General features: G+C 38.8%; 1 protein-coding gene across 4 annotated transcripts in view; it reads right to left on the reverse strand.

Moving 5' to 3' along the window:
• Window positions 1-15234, reverse strand: part of ANTXR2 (ANTXR cell adhesion molecule 2) — a 125354-nt gene that overhangs the window by 95846 nt on the left and 14274 nt on the right. For all 4 annotated transcript variants that reach the window (XM_065836686.2, XM_071807930.1, XM_071807929.1 and 1 more), the window contains exon 7: window positions 14336-14416. In XM_065836686.2, coding sequence (XP_065692758.1) covers window positions 14336-14416 — 81 coding nt within the window. The remainder of the gene's footprint in view (window positions 1-14335; window positions 14417-15234) is intronic.

Here is a 15234-nt window from a genome sequence, read left to right on the forward strand (position 1 = left end):
AGCAACACTGGAACAATATGCAAAACTGAATTTTACACCATTTAAGTAAAAACCAGATACAGGATCAGATCCTCTTAACTATACCAAACACGGTCAGTTGGAGTGGTTTAGCTCACAACGATATGATAACTAGCATTTAACTATGACAAAAGAAAACCTGAAAAAACTTTCCAAGACACCCATCACATGTTGGAGAGAAGAACATATTTCCACATCTTGAAAGGATGTATAGAAACTTGTGGCTTTTCTTTACTCTCTTTTTTTTTTTTTTCCTCTGTCTCACACTCTTATCTCTCTTTTAATCTTTTTTTCTCACTCTTTCCATGCAAGCTGTTTCTTCCAAGCTAGCACAGTGTACTCCAATAAAAAGCTGATCTCTTTAGGAGGAATGATGCCAAGGCAGCACCTTAGCCATTCTGGCCTGTGATGCATGTTCATTATTAAATATGCCTTTATAACTCTAGATCAGGGCTGTTCCTGTTTCACACTAGAAAGTACCCCTGTGGAATGATCTTTCTGCAATAGCTAATGAGGGACTTTCCAAGGTGCATGTTGTTTGTCAAAGTTCCCCTTTTCAAGATATCAGTGCTTTACCATACAGTTGAAAGGGGTAAGTGGTGGGCTCATGCACAGTGCGTGGGAGTTGTCCACATAGCTGAAATCTAGTATCTTGCTACTTCTTCTACAGCCCAAGACGAGGAATCTGACCAGTCTCAACAGCAGCACCTTTTAATGGAGCTTTCTCAGTTGTGTTATGGAAACACATTCAAACAATGGCAACATACAAACCAAAGCATGCATGTAATTTTACCCGGCCTCTTTCCTTCCTTTTAAAAATTTAAAACTAACTTTAAACTATCTTGCTGTGGAAACCTGGGATGCAGAGTCAGCAAGATTGAAATGAACTCTACAAAAATCTGTACTATGCTCCCTCTATCCCAGTTCAGGAAAATCAAAGAGAATGATCTGGCATGGCAAATTCTTTATATAGAAATGTACTGCCCACAAGAAAAGTTGAAATAACCACTTTGTAAGGCAATCCCTGAATAGGATAGTTAAGCATTCTGCTGAAACAAAATAAATTCAAATAAGACTATAAATTGGCTTAGTTTAACAGCATGGAGAGATTCATTGAGTTGATGTCTTTCATTTCCAGAGCTCCACACCAAATATAGGGCTCTGTTCTGCTAAGCAAACAAAGGCTTTTCTTCTAGCCAATCCCCTCAATGTTAGCTGTCCCAGAAGAAACATTTCCCCACAAATCAAAGTGCAAAAAAGAGTTGAAACCTATCAGCCTGTGTCCCATCTTCTTACAGCTTCAGAAATAGAAAACTGAGGAAGAACTATGGAGTGGTTCCTCTACATCTGAAACAAAACTGTGCTATGCACAACTGATTACAGCTGAAAACACACAGAGGCTAATTAAAGTGGAAAAGATCACATCAATCACAGCTGTGGGCTTGTTTTAACACTAGTTAGGAAGGAAGTGTGGCTGCTGGAAAAAGAGAAAGCAATAGTGCTGCTCTTCAAGGTAGTCAGTCTCAAACACAATGAGCTGAAATTCAGGTTCCAAACATTCTCTTATTTCTGAAGAAAGCCTAGCCTATTCTGCAGCTCCTTCATATACAGAATTTGTTACCACATTGCAGCAGCAGCTGAGTGTCTAGGATTTTTAAAATGTTATGCTATTTTCTGCGAACAGTTATTATAGAAGCTACCTCAGCAACAAGCAGCATGAATGTAGCTTATGCTCAGTGCTGAAAACACCACCCAGCACAGCTTCTGAGGTTTAGCTGAAGGCAAAAGAGCCTGTGATGCTTTTAGTGAAATCACATCTTAGGGCTATTAAGTGAATGGATACTGTACAGTTTCCATAGCATTTCTCAGTAATGCGCATTAATCATTTCAGAATACTTCTGAGAGCAGAAGTTATGAGAATAAAGGCATCCAAGATATCCCATGGGCACTCAAAAGCAGATTCATCTTTGATGTAAGCTCACTGATGTAGGCTGGGATGCTATTTGGCCAAACAAGCTTTCTTTTTCTAAAAAAGTCACTTGTAAATCAGCTGCTGGGCTGCCCAGTTCTGTCTGTGAGCCAGCTATTGCATTCTTTAACTGCAGGTGTAACTTTAACCACATGAATATTCTGTTCAGTATGGTGGGATGAGATCCTTGCTTACAGTTAAAGATGTCCCTTGCTGTATCAAGGCTTTGATGTCCCATACAGAAAATTAGATTCATCTTCCTTGCACAACAGTCCTGTGAAGTCTGGCACACACAGAGTTTTCAGAGGCTCGGTCCTTTAGAGGACTCACAATGTACTGAACTGTTACTGTCAAATGCTTTCTACTAGCTCACTAACAGCAGGGAAGTGTGCAGCAATCAAAACTGGAACTGTTTAGCTCTTGAACCAGCTAGCTGGTTGAGATTTTTTATTTAAGTCCTACACTGTCCTACTGTCATGTATCTCCATCTCTTGAGCAATTACAGAGGTTTACAAGACACAGACAGTTTGTGCTCAAGGGAAGTTTAATCTTCCTTGGGCACAAACAAGTACACATGTAAATTTTTCCTAAAATGCTTGTAGGAAGTCCATCCACTTCATCAACTTTTCAGTTTGAGACCACTTTTAACCTAAAAAAATTCTTTCTGAGCAACCTGGTTGTTAAGTAGTACTTAAAATCCATATCAGTCTTCGTCAGTGGCGTGTATTTCCACACACTTCCCACTAGAAGGTTCCCAAAGGCTTGCATAATCTTCACAGCCCACTTCCTAAATAAGTGGTTTAGCATTTTCATCTTTTATAAACATTTAATTCAATTAGTTATATTTTACAGAAATGTTGTCAGTTTATAACCTTTAGGTGTCTGAATTGAAAAACAGGTTCTAGTTTTGTTAGATTTAAGCTGCAGAAACAAAGCACCTACACAAATAATTACACTAGCATACAAAAGGCAGACCTACCTGCAAAAAGTTGCAAAAAGGCAGCCAAGTAATGAGATGGCGTAAGACTTACTAGTGCTTTATAGTCTTTGCAAACTCCACTTCTGTTTATGAATTTTGCCGTGTCATTAATCTTGCCACTGCTTTATGCAAACATTTTTTTCCCATAGAAAATGTGCCTTCTGCATTTTCCAGTGCCTCTTTAACTTGACACAGACTGCGCCCAGCTCTGCTTTGCCTCACTTTTCACTCTTGCTACTGCTTCTTAAAAGTTGTTAGAATTTGAACAGTAAAGCAGTACGGCTCCTGCAGCTTTTAAAGTATTTTGACCACCGTACACATAGAACATAACTGTGGAACAGAGCTGTACCATGCGGTATAGTGTTATATGCAGGCTAAAACAACAACTTTCCCTTCCAGCACTTTAATGAATTTCATGTTCCAAGAAATTGTGAGAACAATGTAGTAGTAATAAGCCATGAGCAACCCAACTGTACATCAACAATTAACAAAATACGCTAAGTGTCAGTTTGTTTCACAGCATCATTTGATTTTGCTTAGCCCCAGTATGCAGTTCAAAAGTTTTTGGCGGCAGTCAGCACCATAAATCATAACTCCCGTGGCATCTGTTCCTCCCTGAAACTGTACGCTGAGTTCAGAATTTGGGGCAGGTCATCAGCACAGCTGGATTATTTATTGAATCACTATAACAATTTTTAAGTCTACTGTTCTGAAACTAGAAAATTGTATAGGGATGTGTGTTTGCTTTCTGGTAAAAGGTTTAGGATAACCATAAACTGCTAGATGAAGAGAGCTCTGACACATTTTGATCAGACTTGGCATGCTATTAATAACTGAGAACAACTAAGTATTTGCAGAATCACTGGTGACCTTTACACTCTACAGTTCACTTTCAAACATACTCCTCTTTGTTTACATCATTGTTCATTGGAAGCCAATCCCAAATAAGATGGCTTGACTCTTTACAGGGGAAGACAATACAGTTCCATAAACAAAATGGTATGTACCGCAATAAAACAAATGCATCTTAAAGAGGAATAAAATGTTCACCTTTAAAAAATAATCTTCTTTGCTATACTCACCTATGGCAAGACATGTGACAAACATGCTGACAGAGCAATATAATCACTTCCACAGTTTGTGTGCAAAAATACATTTACAGCAGTATTAGCTCCTGCTCACTGCACTCTTGAGTTTGTGCCTGGAGCACTGCCTATTGATACACTGCCAGCCAGTCATGCATACACTCACTGCAAAATGTGTGCTGTACAATCCAGAAACATGGCAAAACAGCACTAAAAAAGCCTTAAATGCTAGTTTAAAAACAAACTCAAAACAGTGGCTTTTCTGGAGACTTCCACTCCCTTTTCTTTTGTCACTCCCTTCCAACCATGGGATTTATCATTTTCTCTAGGGATGCTATAAACTAAACACCTAGTAAGAAAAATACATTCAACCAGCTGTGAGGAGAGCACATCTAGGAACCATGGCAAACTACAAACATAATTAAAACTGGAGAAGCTATGTTTTAGTTTGACACACAGAGAGGATGTGCTTTCTCTAAGCGCCAAGCACCTCAGTTAACCATGAAACCTGCATCAGGAAGAGCTGCATCTCCTTTAATTCTACCCTTTATCAAGATAAGTGGTAAATATACACAAGTTAGCCACCTACAAGCCTATAATAGTGACTGCAGAACACAGATACTTCATTTGATAAAATATACTGAAAGAAGGGGGCAGGAAGGGAAGATGGCTCTATTACACACTACAGCTAACTTGCAGACAGTGTCTGAAAGGGCCCTGGTAACATAAGAGCATTTAAAACTACTTTTAGCATTACTAGTCTCAGTTGAATCTGTGCATGTAGACCAAGTCTCTTTTAATTGCCTGCTGTAATATTCAAGTTCTGTCAGCTGTTTCCTGATTAGGGATTGCCTACACTTTTTATCTCCCACTAAGTGCTAATCAGGGAATGGCACACATTGGTACAACTGGGCCTTGGGAGCACATGTTTAATGGTAGGCAGGAACTGAGCTGCTTGAGCTCATAGTTGTAGCAGTGTGTGTATGTGGTGTGTGGAAACTCTGGGGAGGAGCCACATGGAACTGTCTGATCACAGAATGGTTGGGGTTGGAAGGGACCTCTGGAGATCATCTAGTTCAACTCACCTGTTAAAGTAGGTTCACCAGAGCAGACTGCACAAGAATGTGTCCAGGTGGGTTTTGAATGTCTCCAGAGGAGAGTCCATAACCTCTCTGGGCAGCCTGTTCCAGGGCTCTGTCACCCTCAAAGGAAAGAAGTTTTTCCTCATACTCAGATGGAACCTTCTACGCTTCAGTCTATGCCTGTTGTCCCTCATCCTAATGATGCTGTGGAACAATGTTCTTGAGTTAGTCCCTTCTCTGCTAAGTTGATATCTTGTTGAGCTTCATCCCAGTGTGAAGTTGTAAAACTCTTCAGAAGAATGTTTAGTGAAAACAGCGTTGTAATATTGTTTGGTTTAGTCATTTTGAGCTAGGTTGGGCTAGACAGCCTATCTGGCTGGAGTGAGTCAAGCAAAACCTATCAAAACTGAGTTTACACGGGTGCTTAGTTTAGTTTCTAAAATGATTTTGCTTTCATTTGTGCTGATTGGCTGAATTAGGACTGGGCTTAACTCATGTTCCATGTGTTTTGTTTTTCTATGAGTCATTTAGCAGTACTGTTGGCAGCTTTATTCCTCTTTTTTTCTTTTCCTGTAACTTACAACTTTTTTCCCACCATTGCTGAGGCAGTAAAAAGGAAATTAAAGTAAAGCAAGAGGTGTTTAATGGGTGCAATGGACTCATTTGTTGTTTTTGTTCTGGAGAATGAAATGCTAAGTGTCCACAGATCAGTATTTTTCATACTGCATTTGTTGAACCTCATAGCATGTAAAAATGAACATGTGCAAAATCAAGGTGGTGAAAAACTTAGGCTGTATGTATGCCAATATCATTACAAGTTGTGCCCCCTTATACTGTGGTAGAGTTAGGCTTTAAATATAAAGACCTGGAGCAGGTTACAAGAGAAAATATAAGTAGAGCCCTTAATTTCATCGATTATACTTGAGTATCCTTGACTCAGAAGCACCTTCACAGCACATCTTAGGCTCTAGACAGGCCACCTTCTCCATTTATTAATTAATGTTTAAACTCTTTGAAGGTAATCACTTGTTTCCAAAGGAAAATCTTGTGTTATTTCAGATAGTGTCATAAGGTCTGTCACACTATAATCTGAACTTAATGCATTTTTTTTTTTTTAAAGGATCCATATGCAAAATGAAATTCCATACTACATGTATGAGTCAGTCCCACATCACGTGTCTCTACGGTGTTAAAGCAAGTCCTATTATTTACCTTTTTTTTTTTTTCCCAGTGCTTATCTGTGAGTAAAACAATAATGCAACAGGACCACCTCACACTAAACAGAAAACAATTCAAGATAACTTGGAATGAAACACATGCTTTCATAGGAAACTCTGTTTTAATGTTTCTCTCCATCAAATTCCAGGCAAAGGAACTACAGCAGTCCCTAATGGGATTCACCTCTATTTGCTGCCAAACATCTGTGCTCTTAACTACAACTTGCTGCCAGTTTCAGCCTATGTCCTGACACTGCTCAGCAATGCCTTAGATAAAGAGCAAGGGTAAAGGAGGTGGGGGGAAGGTTGCTATCCTGTCCCCTATCCAAATGAAAAAAAAATCCCTGAGACATATGGTCTTTTATAAAATAACCATCAGAGAGAAGCCTGATGCAGTGTCAGGTTAGTGAGAATATTCCAATTATACAATGTCTAAGCAGTACCTCATTTGCAGTCACTGAGTAAACTACACATAGATGACAAAACTGTGGGTCATAAGAGATGTGTATTTTAACAGCATCAGAACCTTTACCCCCAAATTATTAAAAACAACCCTAAACCCATTATTTATCAAGTAATATAAATAAGAATCAAGAGAAACTATTATTTTCCATAACAGGAAAAAAGTTGTTTGGGCTATTTAGCTTGCTTATTTTTTTTTTTTTTTTAGTAAGGAAAATCTGGCTTGAAGAAACTTATCACCAAGGAAATACTAGATTTCAATTGGACTTGGGAGTGCTTCATTTTAAGCAAGTTTTACAGCATCTCTTATGTAATAGAACTGATAGCCATGCAGGGATAACTGACAAGTTAAATCCAGATCAGAAGGCACATGCATGCTCACACAAACTGGAACCATGTCAGTCATGTTGCTGGCTTATCAAGCTCTGTTCTCCAGGAGAACATTATATGGTTTGTAATATGTCAGAGAATGTCAAATTAAGGGCTGCACAGCAGTGAAGGGTAGAGCAGAAAGCATTCTATTCCAGGCCATTGATTCCTTTTAACAACTACATGCAGTAATTCCCAAAACTATCTACTCAGTCTCAATCACATGGAAAACATAGCACAACGTTAGTTCTAAACCTTGCACCCAGTGCAGCTTGATTATTAGACCATCCAAGGGGATTAAAGATGATTGATTTAATCAAAATAATTCTTTTAATGATAACTTGTTGCATTTCTTTTCCCCCCCACCTCCTTAAATGTTTAATAGTTCACTTCCTGGATTCCCAGTGCATAAACTGAGCATATTTTCTTCCTACAGGAAATGATCCAATTAAGTTGATGTATAATTGATAATGAATTGTTTAAGCTGATTTTTCTCTTGAAAAAATCTTAAGAGCATGCAGTAGTTGCCTGACCCTTCTTCCCTCATCTGCAGCTGAGGGACATAATTTAAGGAAAAAAGGAGGAGCAGTCTCAACATACTCTCAGCAAGGCAGACTAGGGAGGAATTTCAGCTCTAGTGAGCTGAGCTGGCTCAGGGCAAAAATATTGACTACTTGAAAATCATTTAGTCCCTGATTACTACTTAATAATCAAGTTGCTTGCAGCTTGGCCAGTGAGACACAAGGAGTTTAGATACAAGTGGCTCAGTAAACATTCACATTAGAGATACTGTGCATTTACCAGAACGTCTTAACATTGGTGCACTAAGTGTTCCAGTTGTTAAGCTTCCCATTCTCCATAAATATGAACTCTGCCAATCTGTCTTGTTGCCTTAAAGCAGGTAACAGTGGGAAATGTTGACTCCTACAAGTTTAGTAATTTACTATCACCCTAGTGCAATGTCAAAAATTGATGTAGGGAGACTGGAACATACTTTTGTAAAGTCATTGCAGTAAGTTTTATAAACCCAAAAGCTTAAAATTGTTCTTAATTTGAAACAGCTCTTCCCTACCTCAACACAACTGACTACCACTTGCTAGGTTTTGTTCTTTTCCCTGCTCTGGCACCAACTCACTGTCCAACATGGGTCACTTACTTCTCTCTCTGTGCCTCTCTCCCTGCTGACTTTTTGTTAGACTGTAAGGCCTATAGGTACAGGCCTGCTTTACATCAAGTCTTGTCAACAGGCTATGTGGCTTCACTTTCTGCTGAAGTATTGGGGTACAAGTGTTGTGACAATGACTATCACCACATTGAAGATAAGTGACTAGTTAGGCACTGAGAGCTGTTGAGCATGACACTATCTCATACATTTTATGCAGTGCTTCATTTTGGCCCCCACTGATCTGGCTTGTCATCAATCCATCTAACTCAAAGGCAGGAATGTATTGTCATGTACAGTGATTGATACAGGTACCATCATCTACCTGACATGGAAACTCCCTCTATATTCAATAGATATCCTTCACCATTGCTCAAATGAATCTCAGTTCTCAAGGGATTTTGCTGACTGTTCTTTACAATCAGAGCAGACTTCCCTCTATCATCAACAAGAATTTTACTGGAATGAAGTTTTACAATTAGGCAGCAAGATTTTTACAGCACTACCTGCTTAGACCACTTAAGCAACACTCTGCCACTGGCTATGTTATGAATATATTTTCTTAAAGGACCCTGGATGCTTTTAATCCTTTGTTCAATTTTACTGTTCCTAGGTATGCTCATTTTATGCTTCTAAGTAACTCCACTTCAGCCTTGGAGTTTGCACCCTACAAACACTGAGGTCTCTTTTCCCCCAGGTTACCCTTTCACTGAGAGATGGATATATGAGTAGATTCTGAGATATCTGATCATGTGGGGTAAGGTACCAGGAAGCAAGTGGTGCTACTAATTTCAGTGCAAGCATTTTCACACACACCCCCCGCAAAAAAAAAAAAAAAAGCTCAGCCTGAGAAAGAACTACTGATGCATGTATTACTCTGTTCTTTCAGGAATCATTCCTTTCTGTCATACTGTCCCTTTCACTATTGTAGCTGGCCAGTTAGCTAACCTTCCTCCAATTTTTGTGAATACCATTCCTGGACTGAGATCTGTAGAGCTGAACGCAGTAGTCAAGGTGCAGCTGCAGGGGGACTGTTCACAGGCAATTAGTAACTTGTTCTACTGTGTTCTATCTCTTCATGCGTACAGTGAGATCCCAGACTCAATGAGTCTCTTATTTTGTTGCAATATTATCTATGAATTTGCAATTTTTTCTGGACAAACTTCAAACTTTATGCTAAGGATTGGGGTTTTTCCCTGATATGCTCAACCAACTTGGAGACAATTTAGATTCCAAAGAACAATGTAAAAATATTCTAGGTGATGCAACTGCTCAGCTTACATGCCTCAATCTTTTTTTTTTCCAGTATGTTTAAGGGTGGTTTTTCCACATAAAATGACCAATTCAAAACTGGGGACTTGCAAAATAAGCAAAAAGAGTGCTTTATAATTCTATTTCTATTCCTTTTGAGGTAGAATTCTTAAGAAATTTTGTAACAATTAAAGAGAAAACAATTCTGGACTAAAGTTTTTTTTTTTTTTAAACCGACTACTTCCTCTTAAGTTCTGCATGTATCAGTTCCTGTAGTCTTATCTGATAAGTTTTTGTGGGTTTCCTTAAGTGCAACATATATTTTAACTTCCCGTAATAAATGCTGCCAACTCACTTTAGTATAAAAATGTGTTTAAGTCTACTTAGAACTGTCACATACTCTAATAATGTTACTGAAGTGAGTTCCATTAATGTAACTTTAAAAGGCAGGAGCCTTGCCTGCAGAGACAAGCAGACAACTTTCACTCACAAATCAGTAGGATTTGTGTTCACTTAAGCAAAAGGGGAAGCAGGGATCTTTCACTGGTTTTGTTTTTCAGAACACGGCACACAAAAGCGATTCATATGTGCTGAGCTGTGCAAACCCCATGCACAGAAACATGCCATCAGAGCAGGCAAAACATGAGAAAATTGAAGGAAAAATTGGAAATAAAACAACATACTGATTTACAGTAGAGTGTTTTGGGAACACTGCAGAAACTTTTGCCTTATGAAAGATACAGTCTCATGTTAATCAAACTGGGTTGGGGCAGACAAGCAGGCAGGGCACTAGAAAACAACTCCAACAATGGAGTAGAGGCATATTGTCTTGTCTAAAGGCTCCATGAGTTTGAGTTAAGTGGTAGCAGCACCTTGGCTCCCAGCTCCTTAATTTAATGGCTTCTTCTCATTATTCTTCCAGTCATAGTTTCATAAGTGATCAAACAGTTAAAATTAGCAGTGTTCAGAACAGCAACATTATTTGCTTCTACAAACTTCCCCTGCTCCCCTCCTTGACAGAGTCCAATACTGGTTTTAGAATTTACCTGATGCCTGAGAAATTGTGTCTCAGACTGAGCTATTTAATGGGTATAAAGTTTCCACAGTTTCTCCTGATGAAAGCACTGGATCAGGACCACCTATGGTTAGACACAAGTGAGGCACTCTTGAGTTAGCTTGCTTACAGACTGCTTACAGCTCAGCATTCTTGTATCAAGAGATGTGCAGCCTCATGACCCACAAAGCCAGGTAGGAGGGAGCTATATTGGTTACGACAGATGGACCTGGATCTAACAATGTAAATGATAAATTCCCAAATAGTTCTTTATCAAATGGGGAGGGGAAGAAAGTTCTATGTAGGAAAGGAAGGGAAAAAAAAAGAATGCATTTCATTTTCTTATATCACTATGTGACAGTTTCATACTACATAAATTGTGCACTCCAAAACCTTTACAATTCACACTGCTATGGCTTGCTCATGAGGCCACACTCCACGTAATTATCAGCCAAACTACATCAGTAAACCGTTCCTGATAGCATAATAACTTGCCTTCAGCGTTTTTCTTTTAAGCTCTAGACTTCTGCTTTTATTTATTTACTCTGACAATGCTGTTCAGTTGCTACTTTGTAAAGTTAGATATAAACAATGCCAGAAGAGCTGGAAACTTCATAAAACAGTGGCCTCTAGAGAAGACTGCACAGAGTTTTATATTGTTAGTTGATATTATTCAACAGAAACACAACACAGCATGGTGGTGCTTAAATCCTTACTAAATTCACTGGGATTTTATCTGAAGTAAGGAGGTGAAAACACAATGCAAGCTTTTCAACATCTGAAATTTGGCGTTTACAGGTTTTCTGTAAATGCTAATCTCCAAGTCTCTTGAATGTTAATCCATGGCCACAGTTAAACACAGTTAAAATGTCCAAAGAAAAGAAACTGGAGTAATTGCTTAGACCTCAAACAACTGCAGAAGCAGGTATTAACAGATATTCTGTGATGAAGCTCATCACTTTTTTTGCCATCAATCAATGAAGATTAACTGCTCAGCTCTGGCAGAATTTGCTGCAAGTGTAACAATGTAGCAGCCAAAACATTTCACAGCTGAGTCCAGTAGAGACAAATGTAGCAAAGGCTTTGAGCAGCTGCACCTTACGCACCCCGTTTTAAGCAATACCTCTGCATGTTTGTGACGTAGGTATTTCATTTTTATCTGTTTTGAAATTAGGTTTCCCTTTAATGACAGAGTGTCTCTCTGAGTCTGTATTCTCTAGCTAACTTGCAAATTGAAATGGATTTATAATTATGAACGAAAAGGAAACCTGTGACTATTTCATGTTCAATTAGATCTGCTTATCAATTTTATAATGCAATGAGAATGAATTGTCATAATCAGTCAAAACCCTTTCGAAGAAAATTGAGTTATAACTACAGCATACAAAAAAATCACATTAATACAGCCACCACACATGCATTTAAAGAAGAAAGACAGAAAGAGACTATTTATGGATACTTCTGTCCATGCTCAGTGGTAAAACAAGAATGCTGGCAGGGTATCATTCTCCCATTGCTTCCACCAAATGCCTTTATGATGCTTACTAGAGAAGGGAAAATGAGAGTTTCAAATGCCTGGACAGCTAAATGAAGCTGTAGTTAGAGACAGTGCTTTTCAGGAAGCTGTAAACAATATTCAAGCCCCTAAAAGCTCCCAAGAGCTATGAAATCACTAGCACTAACTGATTTTGTTTGATCCTTTATCCCAACAAGTGAGATTGACACAGGTAAGACTGAAGACAGTTTCCTATCAGAAAAGCTTTCTCATGCTTTTTTATTTCTCAGCAAAAACATTTTCCACAGCCCTAACAGCCACATAAGAGTACTTTTATGGACTGAAATATGCAGTAAGCCAAGTGTTAAAATGTCTATTCCATCTGCAGTCATTAAATAAAACCCTAAACAATTCAGGAGTTCAGTCATAGTTTAAAGAAGATAACACATTTAAGCTGTAGAAAAGTATACTTCAAGTTTGCTTTTTCTGTACAGTTCCTGTCAGTGCTAAGATGTTATCTTAAAACAAAGGGCTGCCATTATGTGTGTCTTTTCTTGTGCTACAGCTCTGATATGCACAAATCTGGGACTTTTACACTCATGTTTTTCACAAGAGCCAGAAGAAGCTGGATTGAGGCTTGTGCAAACACCATCTGCCAAATCTTATCAGAAATGTTTCCCCTACTCTGTCCACAAAAAAAAGTGAAGGGGTTTGAAAGCTCCTGGAGGTACGAAAGAGGCAGACTGGCACTGCTACTAGCCAAAGACTGCCCAAAAATACCTTGGCCAAGAATGGGGGATAGTGGGACAGCCTACAAGATGTGCCAATCTTCTGTATGTTTGACTTACAGACTCCTTAAGCTGAGCTCTTCAGAAATCTCAAGCGATTGTGCTCCTGCTGCTTCATCAAAGAGCAAGAAGAGTGGAGAAACCTGATGCCTTGGAAGGGGCCAAACTGCAGGTCAGTGACCTTTGTAGGAAGTGAAAACTCCAAATGCAAATGTCTTCATGCCTTTATCTAGTTCTATCTTAACACAGAGATTTTGAAATGTACTATCCTTGGAAAGTTAACATTATCAGTCGGGGGCTAAACATTCAGCTCTTTTTAAATAAGTCTATCACTAGTGACTTCAGCGTTACATCACTTCACACTGGCAGAATAACCAGTTCTTTTAAGTCTTCGAAATGGCACAGAATGAGATTTTTTAAAAGGAGTAACACATGGGCTGTACTATATTTTCAGGAAAATAAATGTTACTGCATGAAAAGGTTGATTATATTTCTTTAGAATGTTCAAGGAAGCTTCTGAAAATACATTTAAGGAACGAGAAGGAAAATAAGTTGCTTAATTATGACATTACACGAAACACACTATTGAAGTGAAGTGATAAATTCATGACTGTGTAATATCCTGTATGAGAGCAGTATCCTTTATTTGAAAAAAAAAAAAGGGGGGGGGGATTAATTGTAATGGGATCTCTCTCAGAAAAAAAGGATTTCATTATTGATTTTGCCTTGACATTTAACAGTAAGCTTTTTTCCTCTGTGGTGCTTACATGCAGCAGCAGCACTCTTAACCTCCCATAAAACACACAGTGTTTAGTTTAAGATGAGGCAAATAAATTAGGTCTCCACAAGCAAAAGTGTCATCTTGACACACAGCTAAAATACTGTCCTGCACTGATCAGAACCAAAATGTTCCTCTTGCTCTGACCCCTTCTTGAAAATAACAGTAATCAGTTGAATAGCCCCATCTCACTGATGGGACTTTCATGGTATGCTGAAAAAAAGGAACTGCAACTTATCACTTACTGGGAAAACAAGTGTTTAAAGTCAAATATGTATTCAAAATGCTTCTCTGTATGGGAAGATTTGAGCAATTCATAAATTTCACCCGTTCCTAATGATTTTAAGCAGTTGTTCTCAACTCTCTTTGGGTGTCTCAATTTGTTTTAGACCAGAACTATAGCAGCCATTCCTCAATGCAACCCCCACAAGCTCACTGCACTTGTATGGAGTCCTCAAACTCCATACAAGGTTTGAGCATCAATAATTGCAGGAGTGGCAGGCAATGTTAATTTACAGAGCTGCATCTCTGAGATAAGGAGAACCAATTCTGCCTGAAAAAGCAAGTGGGATTGGAGAGTATGCCATAGTCTTGAGGAAATGTTAAGCTTATTGCCTGATACTCACAGAATTGATTATCCCCTTAAGTGCTTGGAATCCTCCAGTGACAGGGAAGACTTGCTCTTTCGTGTCAGCAATTTTTTCAAGCTTTGGAGAGAGAACACATGCAAACACGTGAGTCATTTGGCAAACTAAATACATCACACTGCTTTTCAGCCTTAAAATGTAAATGGCTGTCTAAAAACAACTCCCATCAACTCGGCAAAGAGAAGGCATTTTTTTAGTTCCCTCACAGCTAACTACGTGTCTTCTAAATCAAACTTGCAGATGTCCCTGCTCATTGCAGGGTGGGGTTAGACTAAAGTATTCTATAATTCTAAATGGGAGGACTTAACTACAACCTAATGCAGCTAACAAAATGGTATAGTGGATAGCCATCATGTCAAACCACCACATGAAATAAACCTTTCAGAGCCTGTATCTTGACAGTGATTTTGCAGCAGTTTCCAGAATTACCTTCCCTATTTGCTGTGCTTTCCATTAAAAAGCCTTTCTATGGCCCTTGTATACTAACAAGTCTTCTGTATACTTCTCCATTTAAGTCACTTTCACAGTACAAGAGCAGCTACATCCCCGATTAGGACACAGCAGCTCTGGAAGAACTGGAACCTTCTTATCCCAAGGTTGTTATATACTCTGCTTGAAGTTTGTTTATAACTACTCCGTTAATGCGACCTGTAGCTTAATTTAGTTACCACCTTAATGAAAGGGGTTTTGCCTGCATCCTTTCCTGCTGGCAGCTACCAGTCAGCAAGGGTATTTCCTGTGGGTCTTCTCAGCAATGAAGGTGACACACATTCTATTTATGTCCATGTACACATCTGAGTGTCTGCTTTCTAAGCCTCAGTGCCTAATGTAAGTAAAATTAATGTATATATTATTTAACATTAACTGTATAAAACCCT

This window comes from Patagioenas fasciata, chromosome 4 (genome assembly GCF_037038585.1).
Source record: "Patagioenas fasciata isolate bPatFas1 chromosome 4, bPatFas1.hap1, whole genome shotgun sequence".
In the NCBI taxonomy this organism is placed as follows: domain Eukaryota; kingdom Metazoa; phylum Chordata; class Aves; order Columbiformes; family Columbidae; genus Patagioenas; species Patagioenas fasciata.